Below are 15,814 nucleotides of genomic sequence, written 5' to 3'. Positions count from 1 at the left end.
ACATATCTCATACTGAATCTCTGCAGGCCCACTTTCAACAGACTAAATTTGTTGGTTAGTATTAATGAATTAGTGTAATGTTTCCAAGTGGCACGTTATGCATTTTGGACTGAGGATATTTTAAGTAGTGTATTATATTAATTGGAAATTTTCTGAAAGTAGTCACTGAAGCTAGACTTGGGGTAGGCATTATAATGGATAGAGAATCAAAGATTAGAGACCACATTACTAAGGTGGTTAAGACATATTAAATAACTGTCCAGTTGAAGAAAACACTAATTTGTAAGAAAAATTAGGTTCTTTCAAGGCATTGATAAGGCCACTTTTTGGATTACTGTGTGCAGATATGGACACCTGGGTTTGCAAGACAGGAAGAAAATGGAAAACATCTAGCAGCAGGTAATCATGATAAGTGGCTTTGGAACTGTGCACACGTTTTTTTTTAAACAAGCCTTGTAAACTTAATAAGCTATACAAGATTGTCCAGAGCAGACTTCTACAAACCTCCATGTCCATGGTGGGATTTGAACCCACAGCTTATTCATTGGAGAGTACAAGTGCTACCCATTTGCCAACCAGGCCAGCAAGATCAGATTAAAAAAATGTGGTCTTTGAAGTTTCAGGAACAGACGTAGGAGAGGAGATACGATAGAAACAAGTTAATAATGAGAACTTGCAGTATAAACACAATTTATATTTTACATCTCATGGCAAGTGGGTAGCACTTGTGCTCTCCATTGAACAAGCCATGGGTTCAAATCCCACCATGAACATGAATGTTTGTAGAACTCAGTCAGCCCTAGAAGCTGGCTAAAGGTGTGGTTAGGAAGTTTGTGAGATCCTAGTTCTACTCATGGCATATGGTGAGTGTGTGAAATGCCATTATATGTTGTGAATGCATCTTTAGTTAATGTATTCAATGAGCAATATGATAGGTATTAGGGTCCTCCTAAAAGGGAAGGCTTGAGAGCATCTTCCATTAAGTGAATCTTTAGACTTTCCTAGAGAAATTATAATGCTAATAATATTAATAATAGTAATCATAACTCACCTTACAATTTTTCAAACCATATTTTGGTATCTGTTATTCTTTCATTGTATTTATCTGAACCTGTAATGGGCAAGTAATGTACAATATAGCCTCTCCCTGTCAAGTCAACCCTGTTTTCCTGTGGTGTGACCTGTTTTCACAAAAGAGGCTCTGGAGAACCCAGTAAGTGTTCTCACTACAAAAGGATACCTTTCTAGTTGGAGGAAATGCCCACTAGACTCACTGGTTGGTAGATAACCTTCATCGCCTACTAAAATATCACCACATGGCTTAATGGAGGCCTGAAGTGTTGAATACCATGTTTGGTCTCCAGAGCAGGGGTTCTATGTTCTAAATCACCTGTCTCAGCTCAGGTGATTATACTGTCTAGATAGCAGGCACTAAATAAATATGCCTCTGCAACTAGCTGATGTCAGTGTCAGTTTGCTCACATGGCACAGGCTAAAAGTAACTAGAGTGTATTAAGTTAGAAAGTGTTAGAGCAGCTTTTGGATTTCAGGAACCCTTTACACTCTCAAAAATTAACGAAGACCCTAATAATTTTTAAGCCTTTTGTTTATGAGTTATATATTGATATTGCAAAAATTATTTTATATATTATAAAAATTATAAAGTTATAAAAATAGTATTAACTTTGAGTACCCACAGGGATCTGCAGACCACAGTCCAAGAGCCACTGGGTTAGAGTAATATTGGAGTGGAGATATTGGAAAAATTAATAAATTAAATAAGTAACAAGTATAGTTTATCATTTAATTTATTTTTATATTTTGTTCAGAAATTGACTGTAAATTAGAAATTCTGAAAGCAAAAATTTGTGTGTGTGTGTGTGTGTGTGTGTGTGTGTGTGTGTGTGTGTGTGTGTGTGTGTGTGTGTGTGTGTGTGCTTGCTTTCTTTTTGACTGGTGCAAGCGTGCACAGTTTAGAGTGAACATTTCCATAACTTCCTATATTTCTGGATTACATTAGTAAAAATTGTGGTACTGAAAGCCATCCACCAGACATATGGAATGGGCTAACATTTTGATCTTGTGAGTGCATCTTCGGTGAATGTGTTTCTTTCATTCTATAAGGCATTGATAAGGCCACTTTTTGGATTACTGTGTGCAGATATGGACACCTGGGTTGCTATCAGCAGGTAATCATGATAAGTGGCTATGGAACTGTGCACACTTTTTTTTTAAACAAGCCTTATAAACTTAATAAGCTATACAAGAGGCTATGATGATTAACTAAAATGGTCCTCACTCAGAGCCCTTGTACTCGCTGTTGGAGTATGCATGCATAATAATAATAGACCTTCATGATTTGCATCTTTTAATCAGCAACAAATCCTCATGCTATGGTAAATTTCTATTTACTGTGATATGAGGTAAATTTTTTAGTCAGTTGAAAGCATTTATGAATGCTCCTTGTATCCTTTGGTATGCATATGAAATATTTTATACAAGCTGTGGGCGTTACTGTAGACAGCATACTTAGTTTTCTAGTGTCATATAATTTCAAACACTACTGTTATGCCACCTGTTTTTCAACTGACTCCATTTGAAAGCCCTTATAAATGTTCTTCATTTCCTTTTGTGTTCATGTCAATCATCTTATATCAGTTTTAGGTATTACAGTAGACAACATTCTCCACGCTTCACTTTTCTAATGACTTAATTTATAAAAAATTATTTCTTAAGTTAGTAGCCAAAATTCCTTTGCTTGATTTTTATCTTATCTTTTCCTCTTTTAGTAGGCTAAATGCTCATCATGTTGAAGCAAATATCTTGAAGATAAATATTAGCTTTGCTTCCTCTTCATAATTAGATTAAATTTTTGGACTTAAATTATAAGGCTATAATGGTTAAATTGGTTACTGATTAGCTGCAACAACATATACAGCTTAAGTTTAACAGGGATTACAATCCAGAGGTTTGTTGTCTTTCTTACCATAATTGGGCCATAATTCATTTTGCAAAAAAATTATGGTCCAATCATAGAATCCAAAGTCAGAGTATATACCATTCATGCTCTTTTTCCATAAAATGTGAGTTTTTACTTTCCTAAATTTGAGAGTTCTGTCACAGATCTTACCATACATATGAAAAATATGTATGGTAAGTCAACAGTCAAGGCAACATGACCTTTTGTATAGTAATTGGGAAAATTGAATTTCAAGTCAGAATGATCGCTCACTTGGTTTCATTGGAAAACAGAGAAATTTCTGCATCTGAGAATAATACTGATAAAACTGCATAGTTTTATCAGCTTTACTCCATTATTAATGGCACAACAAGACTTTGTGAAGGTTATCGCTAGATAAGTCTGTTGTACCACTCCTTAAACTTGTCCACCATTTTTACTTGTGCACTCCTCTCAGGCAATGCATTTCATGCTCCTACCACTCTCCATGCAAAAAAAAAAAAAAAAAAACACCTTCTTACTCACCACTTCCTTTTGCAACTTCCAGAGTTGGCCCTTTTTTTCCTTGTTTCTTCCTCTCTTTCTGCCATATGAAAAATCTCCTCAATGTCAACCTAATTATAATCTTTCAACAGCTTAAGTATCTTAATCATGTTCTCCCTCCCCCCCCCCTTGTCTTCTATTCACCAAATTCTGTAATTTGTAAGCCTTCCATCTATCTTAATAACCAACATTGTACATCCTGATATCATTTTTATTATCTTTCTGTGCACATCTTGTTTATCTTATATCATCTCCTTCTGGTGAATTTAAATAACCAGATATGAGCACAGAAATCCAGATGCACTTTGATTAAAGCTTCACACATGGGACCACCACCCTTTTATCTCTTATGGTTAGTGGCCTCCTCGATATTGCAACACTTCCCTTAGTTTCCCTTAGTTGTTTTCATGACTTTTGCAATACATTCTCTGAACATTGAATTTCTGTCTACAATCACTTGAAGATCCCTCTATTCCTCCACTTCTTCCATTATAACTCTAAGTGAGTATGAAGTATCCCATCTGTGGGTCCCAAATTTCAAGACCTTACATTTAGTTGCATTAAACTGATCTATTTATCCAGCTATTGAAATCCTCTTGAAGAGCCAAAATATCAGCATTTTGCTAATAACCTTCCCAAGCTTCACATTATCTGCAAACAACTGAATAATTCCCTTTAGTCTAGTGACAATATCATTGACATAAAGATTGTAATGGTCCTGGTACTAATCCTTGTGGAATTCCATTAGTAACCTTCCTGCTTCCTGATATTGCCCTCTCATATACAACTCTGATATCTATCAGAAAGCCAGTTACCAATCCAGTCCACTAACCTGATATCCAAACATATAAGTTGTAACTTGAAAACCATCTTGTCATGTTGCACTCTCCTGTCCAATGCCTTTGCAAAATCCAAAGAAAATGAGTGTATGCTTTACCCAAATTCACAGCTCTTGTTGCTCTATTGTAAAAGGCAACCAGATTAATAAAACAAGAGTGTCACTAACAAATCCATGCTGGCCTGCATAAATAATATTGCCCAATTCTGTATACAAGACTTACATTTCTCCAAAATCTCAATTGGAGATTTTTTTCTTCAACTACAGAAGAAATACAAACTGGCCTATAGTTCGGTTTATCCATTCAATCACCATTCTTATGCAGTGCCAATATATTACCCTCCTTCCGCTCTCCGGTGCTTGCCCTATTGCAAGACTTATATTAAACAGCCAGTTTAATGGCATGGTTAGTTCCACAGCACATCCTCTTAAAACACATAGCAGAATTCCATCTGGTTCCCTTTCCTTATCGGCATATACTGTACTCATATACTGTACTGTTTGGAATAGATGTAATATGAGGGTGGTCTGAAAAGTTCTCAGCCTAACAATGAAAAAACGAATTTATAATTTTACAATTATTTTTATTTTTCAACATAATCTCCCTTAAGACTAATACATTTATTCCACTGATGCTCCAGCGCCATTATCCCGTTCCTGTAGTGGTTCTCAGTAAGATCTGCAAAATATCCCTCTATAGCTGCAATCACCTCTTGATTCGAAGAAAAACGCTGACCAGCGAGGAAGAGTTTTAGGGTGGATGTACCAACAATTCATGATGCAGATCCCTTAATTTTCCCATTGCCAAAAACACCTTTGTGGGTAAGTGCATTGTTCTGATGAAAGATCATTTTTTCTTCTGCAAACCGGGTCTTTTCTCACAAATTTTTTCATCTAGTCTGGATAATTAAAAGATTGGAATAATATTCCCTGGTTATTGTTTTACCCTTTTCAAGATAATTAATAAACAAAATGCCTTTAGCATCCCAAAGCACCGATGCCATGACGTTGTCTTCTTTGGTGCTGAACAACTGGCTTCTGTCCACTGTTTTGGCTGCTGTTTCGATTCTGGTGTGTATACTAGTGAATCCAAGTCTCATCCATAGTAATAAATCAATGCACAAAATCAGTTTCATTCTTGTTAAAATACTCCAAACACAGTTCAGAGATTTTCATGCAAGTGCATTTTTGATCTGCTGTGAGCAAGCGTGGCACCTATCTTGCCAAAGCTTTTTCATTTGCAATTCTTCATGCAAAATATATCCTACACATTCTTTTGAAATGCCTATAGTCTCAGCAATTTCACGCACTTTGACTCGCTGGTCATCCAACAATACCATATCGTGCACTTGATCAATGATTTCTGGTGTCGTTACACTTTTTGGCTGTCCTTCACGTGAATCATCTTCAAGGCTGATATGGCCATGTTTAAACTCGGCGGCACATTTCTTAATTGTCGAAAATGAAGGAGAAGAGTGCCCATAAACTTTTATGACCTTCGAATGAATTTCTTTTGCCGTTAAACCTTCTTTTACAAAGAATTTTATAACTGCACGATACTCAATTTTATCCATTTCAAGTGATACAGACAACACTTTTGCTTCAGACAGCTGTATAAAAAAAAAAACGACTTGATAGAATGACTTGCAAAAACACATGGATGTTTATGACAGATCTACCATCTTAGAAAAAAAAAAAAAAATCTTGCCGATAGTGTTGCCATCTGTGGTCGAGGCCAAGAATTTTTCAGACCACCCTCGTATATGAAATAAGTTATATCATTTTGTTATTGGTAGTGGTATTACCACGAATTGTGTACTGTAAATTTTTCCATCTTTCAAGGTGTTTTTTTTTTTTTTTTTTATATCATTCCCACACATGAGAAGTAAAACTTATAGCTCATCAACATTACTTCTATAAGTGATACTAAAATAAGAAACAAAAAAATAATGCATCCTGTAATTGTACCGATTAAATATATATTTTCTCTGCTTATATAAAATGTAAGTTGTGGAAGTGATTTAAAATTTATTTCTAATGATGCCATTTCTCACTACCTTGATTATATTAAAGACTAAAATTCATAGTGTAATGAAGGCAATGATAATTATCATTGCCTTGATTACACTATGAATTTTAACCACTATGAATTTTGGTTGTAACCAGTGTGATGTGCACCCGACAGACTATAAAAATGTGTAGAATTTAAACTTTCTATTTTGAAAGATTAGTAGTTATAGCAGATATAACAATAGATTATAAAATATTGAAATTGCCTTATTTGAAATGAATTTTTATTTATTTATTTATTATTTTTATTTTTTTATACAGTCTGGCAGCCTTCAAAATGCTTCTTTTACTGATCTTGCTGAATTAGTATGCAAGATCCATCCTCCTCGTCGACGGCATTTATCAGATGGTAAGTATAAAGACGAATATTTAGTTTTTCAACTGTGGATATATTTGTCATATTTTGACTCTTAATGAATCAACTTTTTAGAAACATTACAAAGGGTTGTAAAACTATGTGAGAAATTTAAAAGATTTTCTTTTACCTTCGTACATCCTCCAAATTATCAGTCTCATCTGATCCAATGGATCAGGTGAGACTGATAATTTGAAGCTTGGCCATTCAAACAGTATTTTGTACTGGTAGAAACTGTATGGACATTATGTGATGGTCAGCATAATCAGATATAATGTTGGTTGGGGCATCATAGTTATACAAAGTTTTCCCCTTTTTTTTTTTTTCATTAGGATCATGGTGAAAAGTCAGAAACAAACTAGATGGAATTGAAGGTAGGCACAAAAGAATTAGTGGAAAGGAGGTTAAGCTAACAGAAAAATTAAAGAAACCATGTTACCAATATGAATAGGACTAAAATAAATGAGATTCTTCCAAATAATAAGATAATTTATTCATTTTCAAGTAGAGTAATGTGATCAAATTTCAAAATTATGAAATTGGATAATGAGATCTATTTTGTGCTTTTTATCTCAGCAATGAAACTGGTTACGAAGATCTCAAGAAGTAATTAGAGAGCGAGTTAACACATAGACTGACTCTTGTCTAGCCTAAAGAGTAGCGAATGAATCTCAAATATAGGGTAATGTTTTGAAAAATTTCTAGAAAATGCATTAATAATAATAGTAACTCATTAATAATAATGATGGTAAAACAAAAGCTAGTTTTCTTTGGGAGATAAGCAGCAATATAAGAATTTATACTTGTTATCTGCTAGATTTCTGTTCACACAATGGACTAGTCATTAGTAACAAATAATTAAACCAGTGAGCTAGTGTGTAATTAGGTGTTTTGAGAATGAAGCACGTGTTAGTAGAGTCGATAGTACTGACGGTAGACTGGGAAAATGTTGATCTTGAAATTAATGTGCTGTGGTGGAAATCCAGGAGAAGACACTACTTCCCTTAATAGAGAAATAGTGTGCTTGTGTATTACCCTTCACAGGAAAAAGTGTAAAATTGGAAAATTGTAGAAACATCAAGAAATTTTCAGGACTAAGAAGAGATAAAAGCAGAATGTCCAAGGTAAGGAAGATTTTGCATGGAGATTTTTTAATCAGAGGAGTGCTTAATGAAAGCATAACAAAATCTCATTTCCCTGGCACAGAAATTAATATTAATGATGATATCAAGATGCAGAAATGCAAGGTGAAAGGATTTAATTGTTTTGGTTGGCACTAATGACCTCAGAGGTGAGAAGTGTTCTATGAAGGAAGATATGAAGGAATTGGATGATGTGAGAAAGCAAAGATTGTAAGTCTCCTGCCATGTTATGATAGAGGTAAAGAGATGAGGATGAGAGCATTGATAGCAAATGAATCAGTACAGGTTATGTAGAAGGAATGATGTAGGATTTGTGGACCTATGGTCTGAGTTTGATGTACAGAAGGATTTGTATAATACTGATGGATTGCACTTAAATGGTTTTAACATTAGGTGTCCAGAGAAGTCTTTGTTCACTGAGAGTGCAAAAGTGCAATCAGGAAAACTTAAGCAATAGGGTGGATGCAGGTGAGCTTGTGAAGGCAGTCATGAGGAGAGTAAGTATAAGAATGACCAGCAAATGCTGTATCTGGTCTTAAGCAACCGTATCAGATAGGATAGTCACTTCAGGAAGTAAAGGTGGTTGGGAGTCCTAAAGGGATGCTACAGTATCTACTGTATATACTAATGCTAGACGTATAAGGAATAAGAGAGGAAGAATGTTGGCATTGGTTAGTGCAACCTCTCCAAAAGTTATTATAGGCATTAGTATGACTTTGCTAATAACAGATATAGTTACATGGACAGAATGTGAAGAGTTTAGTATTTTCAGGGAAGATAGGATGGGAAGGAGTACTGTTATTAATAGCCAATGAATTGCCATCAAAAATGGGAGAGGAGGAGAATGGCAGTGCTTTTGTGGCAGTTGGATGTGAAATTCAGGCCAATAAAAAAAATATAAATAAAAAATTCATATACAGAGTTTGTTAAAAAAAAATGTATATACACTTCAGCAAAAGAAAAACCTGTATAAAAATTGTAATACTAAATTTATACTGACATCAAGGGATGAATACAAGTTACTTTTGACTTCTACAATTACACGAGGTGCTCAAAGTGGTTACTATTAGCATCCAGACACTTATTATTTCTTTTAATAAAGTGTCTGGATGTCTGGATAATTATTTCAATTTCTTCCTGAAGGGCCACCAGTATAGCTAGTTTTCTACGATACACTACATCCTTTAAAGTTCCCCATAGGTAGAAGTTCAAGGATGTTAAATCCCAAATTTGAAATACCACTTTAAAATGGTCTTGCATTCGTCGAATGACAATCGTGCCTCAGCCATTTTGTTTGACTGTCCTACTGGTCACGTATTGATGCTAGTATTCATGTGAGTAACGACATTGTTTGAGAGAGCATCATACTACATAATGCTACCGTAATTTGATCCAGTTTCGAAAAAAGTCCATAGATGTTACTGCTAAAGTGTGTATACATTTTTGATGGACTGTGTGTGTGTGTGTGTGTGTGTGTACACACACACACACACACACACACACACACAGTTCCTACTATAGACCAGTGGATTTTAGGGATGATGTGGAGCAAATTAGTACAATGAGTGCAGGTCAAGTAACTATTATGAGGACTTCAACTATGCAGATATAGATTGCAAGGAGGAAAGAGCACATGGTAGGAAAGAAATGGATTATATATACACCTACTGAGAGAATTACTTGAGGGAGCATGTGATGGAGGGAACTCGGAATACAAGTGTATTGGATCTGGTCACAGGATCAGAACCATCCATGAGCCAGGTGGTCACATTGACTTTGATTGGGAAGAGCGATTATGCAGTCTTCACTAGGAAAGTTGATAAAAATGAGGAATGTTTTCTCTCAAGAAGGTGTGTTTGTGGAACTGCAGAGCAGGTGATTATGACAAGCTTAGGAGGAAATTTGAAGCTGTGCCATGGCATAAGGACCTGCAAGGGAAGGATGTTAGTAATGCACATGGGAGATAGTTGTATCTTAAGGAAGCAGTATCAGATTTGTTTACTCATGCTCAGGAGGGATAATCAGGTAGAAGTTAAATAAATAATATCACTATGCAGGAACTACAAAGAAAAAAACTTTTGTGAAGGGTGTATGAGGAGAAAAGTGACTAGTGAGCTCAATCAGAACAAGGGTTCAGCAAAATGGTGATCAGCATGGTAGGAAAGGCAAAATCAGATTATGAGAAGAAACCTGCTGAGCAGGGCAAGGGAAATTCCAAAGAATTCTTTCATTACACCATCTAACTTTGATGGTGGCAAGGTGGCAGAAGCAGATAAAATAGTTGAGTTACTGAGTGACCACTTTGCAAGGGGAAAACATCCAAGTGAGGTTACTGCGGTGACATATGTGACAGGGACTGATGTGCGAACAGAGGTAGATGAATTGGTGGCTCTTGGGATATTGCATAATCTCAATGTAAATATGGCCATGGAAGTAGATGGGATTGTGGCTCATGTTTTACAAGAATGTGCAAAGGAACTGACAATGACTCTGACTAGATTCTTTAATTTATGTCACAGCTCTGGCAGAATTCCAAGGGATTGGAAAGAGGGAAAAATAATTCCTTTGCATAAGGGAGGCTCTAAGACTGCAGTAGCAGGTTATATACCAATCGGTATCTCAAGAGTGGTGGTAAAAGTACTGGAAAAGTTGGTCCAAAAAAGAAGTCAGGAATGGGTGGATAAGAATATGATACTCTGACGGATAGCATGGTTTTGTGAAGGGTTGGTCATATCTTAGTAATTTACTAATTTTTTATAATAGAATGGCCACTGTGTTGGATAAAGTGAATTGTTACACAATAATTCTGCTGAATCTTGCAAAGGCATTTGACAGAATACCACATGGAACGCTTACACAAATTAGAACAAATAAGTATGGATGTGACACTGCTTATATGTAAAATCACTCATGATAAGTAACTGGTAACTTATCATGTTTGCTTTTACATGTTTTTTAAATTGGGAGAATGCACTTAGAAAATTGTTAAACTTTGACTGAAATTATAATTTCTGTAATATTATTGTATTCAGCCTTTGTTAAAAATATTGTGGTGCATGACATCATCAAATAAGTCTAATAAGTATAATGTTAAATAAGTAAGTTTAATGCTAAGATTAGTGAAAGAATTCTGAGAATTGCCATGGATGGAAATTTCCAAAGGATGCACAAAAGATGACTACACATAAAACATAGAAGACAAGGATGGGCACCTGCTAACCAAAAAGAAAGAAAAGAGATAGAGAAATTTTAGAGTGATGGAAAGAATTCTTTGAGGATCTTTTCAAAAATTCAGATATCTTAGATAAAGAATGTTTGACACATTCATTAACTAAGGACAAAGAATTCCAAATACACGCGAAGAATGACGTCAGCATGTCCAAAGGTAAATACTTGACCAAATTTGAGAGATGCATACAAAGGGAAGTCTAAGCCTATATAAGGCAGCTCACCAGAAAGGAATTTTGTTCTTAGGGTTTTCTATCTCTTCCCTTACCTGAGATCACTGTCACGCAATATTTTATGAGGTGGGAATTGAAGGAGAAGTGTTGCTTGTCTACCTGCATCACTGCCACACAAGAATTGTGTTGGGTCGTCTTGAAAGGAAAGAGCTGTACATCCCTGTAATGTTAAGGATTTAAGGATCCATAAAGAAAGGCATAGTCGACTACTCACACAAGGGAGAAATTTAGCTGGAAAACAGAAATGAGTCAGTAAGTGGGAAGAAAGACAAGAAAAGGACTTGTGTGTACAAAAGTTTGATGTGGGAGACTGTCTGCTGAGCAAATATTATAAGTAGTTGTAATACTGAACAAGAGTATATGTCTTTGTTTGTGAGATATGTAAAAGGTGATGACTATAATTGAGCAATGGGTCAATTATAGGACGGCTTTAGAATATTATGCTATATTGTATTTAGAGTACAAAGAATTGAGAGTAGCAAGAAAACTGTAATGATTTTGTATATATATGTAAATCACTCTGTAAATACTTCCTTTTGACTTATTAAATGGTTTGTAAACAGCATACTGGACTGATTCTGTCAATGCACTATCCTAAAAATTATTCTAACCTGCATAGATAGAAGTTACTATGATTTATATTTAAGCCATGACAAGTTTAAAGTAAGAATAATATAAGCAGGGAATATAAACGATATCTGCTTTGTCTTTGGTTTAAGATCTTATACTCTCACACTCAATATATAGTCTAACTGGCACAGTCGTTAAATAAATTTGTTAGACTACAGCACGTGAGAGATAAGATATAGTAGAAATATATATATATATATATATATATATGTATATATATATATATATGTATATGAGGTGGCCATATATATACAGGGTGTTCGGGATAAATTTGACATATTTATAATTAATTATATTTTTCCGTAAGTTACATGTATTAACACACACTTCTCTTCATTTAAAAGTTTGGACCCTTCTTCATTCACATACAAGATGTCAGAAAGGATGGATAGCTGGAACCCACCTGAATCATGGAAGAGAATAACTTGTATCATGATGATTCGTGCCCGCCATCAAAATAAGGATATTACGACTGCTGCCCAATGCTCCCTGAATACAGTAAAAACAATCAGGCATGAACTAGAGACTTGCAATGGTGACTACGAGGATGTAGCAAGAAGAAAGATCCCTAGCAGACGATCTGATTGCGTTCGTACAGCAGAATTCCTCGCAAATCTGCAGGAACAGGTGTTGAAGAACCCTGGCATTGGAATTCGGGCTTTGTTCGTGGAGTTGCTAACTGTAGTCAAGCCCTGGATAACAAGGGTAGCCAATGGTAGGCCGTATGTATGGCAGCAGGATTCGGCCCCTTGCCACACCTCTGGGAAAAGTCAAAAATGGTTGTCTGAAAATTTCTACGACTTCACCAGTCCAAATGTTTGGCCTCCAAACTCCCCAGACCTTAACCCCATGGATTATTTTGTATGGGGCGCAGTTGAAAAAGACACCAATCGCACTTCCAGTAATACAAAAGCCCAGTTAATGGATAAAATTAAAACAGTTTTTGCGGCCCTTCCCAGGCAGACTGTAGCATCAGCTTGTTCGAGGTTCCGAAGCAGAATTGAAGCTGTGATCGATGCTAATGGTGGTTATTTTGAGTAAATCTTGTTGATAGTATTGTAATTAACTCTGCCTGTAATGTTTTTTTGTCAATTCATTAAATTTAATAGATACAAAGAAGATTTTCTTTTTCCTTACGAAACTGTCAAATTTATCCCGAACACCCTGTATATATGGCGGCAATCGAGAGTTAAGGCAGCCGACCATTAACTTCTCTTTACTTAATTATCATTAAGTAAAGAGAAATTTAAGGCGAAGCAGACTAGTGGAAATATGTAGTATAACAAAAGGCGCAACTGACAAAAATACTGAATGGATAACCACAGTAATTTCAATATGGATATGAAGTAGCAGATACCAAAAGAAAGCTGATGACTAGTTAGGTTAGGTTAGGTTCTGTGCTAGGGCCACAGTAGTGTTCCTAGCACAGAACAACATAGAAGACAAGGATGGCCACTTGTGCTAACCAAAAGAAAGAAAAGAGATAGAGAAATTTTAGAGTGATGGAAAGAATTATTTGAGGATATTTTCAAAAATTCAGATATCTTAGATAATGAATTTTTGACACAAACATAGGAAAATGAAACTACCATCTTCTGAGAGGAGGTGGAACTAGCTATCAAAAATATGAAAACTGAAAAGCATCAAATAATGATGGAATTTATACCAAAATGATTTCTTTTATTTATTTATCCTTATGGCAAAAGGAATACAGAACAACTACATGGTCAATGTCCAGTCTGGAAAGCCAATCCAAGGCCTCACTGTCACCTTGTGGATGTCCTGTAGGCCACCACCGTGAAATTGGTGCCTTGGGCAGTCGTTCACAATATGAGTAATCGTCTGAGCCACAGGAGAACAATCACAAAAAAGGGTGGTCTAACAGCCTCCATTTATGTAGTAGTTAGCCACATCTGCCTTGGTTAGTTCTGATCCTGTTGATAGATGACCAGATCTTCCTAGGAAGAGCAAAACCAGACTGCAGAGCACAGGGATCTTCTATCAGGAAACTGTTTGTTGGAAGATTGTTGGACCAGTATGCTCTCCACATGTCAGGTGTTGATGGCAGGGCAGCTGAAAAGAGTTCGTCCATGGACCAGAAAGGCTTTCTAGATTTTAGGCAAAGACTAGGTGGATTTATGAGAGTCTGGTGCAGGGGCAGGAGTGGGTTGCTCATTGCTTTATTAAATTCTTTTATAGAGGCTTGTCTTCTCCATATGTTTGGTGGAGCAATATTAGATAGGACAGGCAGCCAGGAGAGAGGGGTGCTTCTCACTTTCCCACTAATTTTGTGCATGGTAGAGTTTAACTGGGTGTCTATAATGCTAGTGTGTGTGCACTTCTTTCCCAGACAGGGGCACAATATTCTGCTGCAGAGAATGCGAGGGCTAGTGCAGACGACCTTAGGACTTCTGCACCACAACCCCAGGATGTTCCAGCAAGCCTTGAAATGATATTGTTTCTCGTTTTAATTTTGTTGGACAGGTTGGTGATGTGCCTTTCATAGGTTAGGCTTCTGTCCAGGCTCACTCCAAGGTACTTTGGGTGAGGCTTGGAGTGAGCCTGGACAGAAACATCCTGGAAGAGTACTTCAAGCAGTGGTACTTGAAGTCAAATCCAACAAAAACAGTGTCCACAGTATTTCACCTGAACAATGCAGAGGCGAATCAACACCTCAATCTTTCTTTATGTTCAGGTCTGTGTTCAAGGTTGATTCCAGGTTGGCAAAGGAGGTAGATTGATGTAGGTTTGCTATGTCATCAGCGTACATATACTTGCTTGAGCTTGAATGTGGTAAGTCATACATGTAGGTGTTAAAGAGTAAAGGGGATAACACAGAGCCCTGTGGGAGACCGTTGTGAAGGAATCTGGGCCTGCTCTTTTTACCACCAATATGGACCCAGATCTCTCTATTGGAGAGAATGGATTCAAAAAGCTGGAAAGTTTTTTTTTTTTGCAATTTATAATATTTCCTTGCTTTAGGAGGAGACCCCTGATCCAGACCGTGTCATAAGCTGATGTGAAGTCAATGAAAGTGGCTCCAGATTTAACTTTCTTCTGGAATCTTGCTTCAATCTGTGTTGTCAGGGCCAGGACCTGGTCACAGCAACTCTTTCCTGGCCTGAAGCTAGCTTTTTGTTGAAAGTTTTTTGATTGCATTTTGATTTGATTGCAAGGAGTTCCCTGGTGTTGTACCACCTTACCACAGTCCTAAAGATACTTTCAGGCGCAAACTTTGTTTGCTCACACTTGGATAAAGGATTAAACTAAATTTATTATATTCTAACCAAGTGAAAAATAAACTTTCAACATCTTTCTCTAAATCCAGAGTAATTTATTAAAAAAGGGTGGCACACCATTTGGCAACTCCTATAGGTGGAGATGACCTGCTAATGCTTCTGCCTGGTATCTCCACTTGGGCCTACTCCCACTGAAGAGACTTCAGTAAAGGTCGAAACTAGTCTGGGTTGTGGCCCTTCGCTTAATGCATAACATTAGACATATCCGCAAGGAGATGTGTTTTGCATTATGGGAGATACTGAGATAAGAGTGTTGGTAGCTTGCTCCACCTTTGCAAGGAGTGCTCTGGTGTTGTACCACCTTACCCCAGTCCTGAAGATACTTTCAGGTGCAAACTTTGTTTGCTCACACTTGGATAAAGGATTAAACTAAATTTATTATATTATGAAGCCAGCTTGTTCAATTGGGAGTTCTCTTTCGATGAGTGGTAAAATTATTTTAAGGAGAATTCTTTCAAAGAGCTTAAAGGTGGAGCAAAGCAAGGAGATGGGTTGTAGATTTTTGACATCATTTGGA

General features: G+C 36.5%; 1 protein-coding gene across 2 annotated transcripts in view; it reads left to right on the top strand.

Annotated features, from left to right (window-relative positions):
- Positions 1-15,814, top strand: part of sws (patatin like phospholipase domain containing sws) — a 945,916-nt gene that overhangs the window by 868,293 nt on the left and 61,809 nt on the right. For both annotated transcript variants that reach the window (XM_090396526.1, XM_090396525.1), the window contains exon 32: positions 6,672-6,759. In XM_090396526.1, the coding sequence (XP_090252652.1) occupies positions 6,672-6,759 (88 nt within the window). The remainder of the gene's footprint in view (positions 1-6,671; positions 6,760-15,814) is intronic.

The sequence above is a fragment of the Typopeltis vanoorti genome, chromosome 8 (genome assembly GCF_054136105.1).
Source record: "Typopeltis vanoorti isolate ZY-2024b chromosome 8, IOZ_Tvanoo_1.0, whole genome shotgun sequence".
In the NCBI taxonomy this organism is placed as follows: Eukaryota; Metazoa; Arthropoda; class Arachnida; order Uropygi; family Thelyphonidae; genus Typopeltis; species Typopeltis vanoorti.
This window is presented reverse-complemented; position numbering and strand designations above follow the sequence as displayed.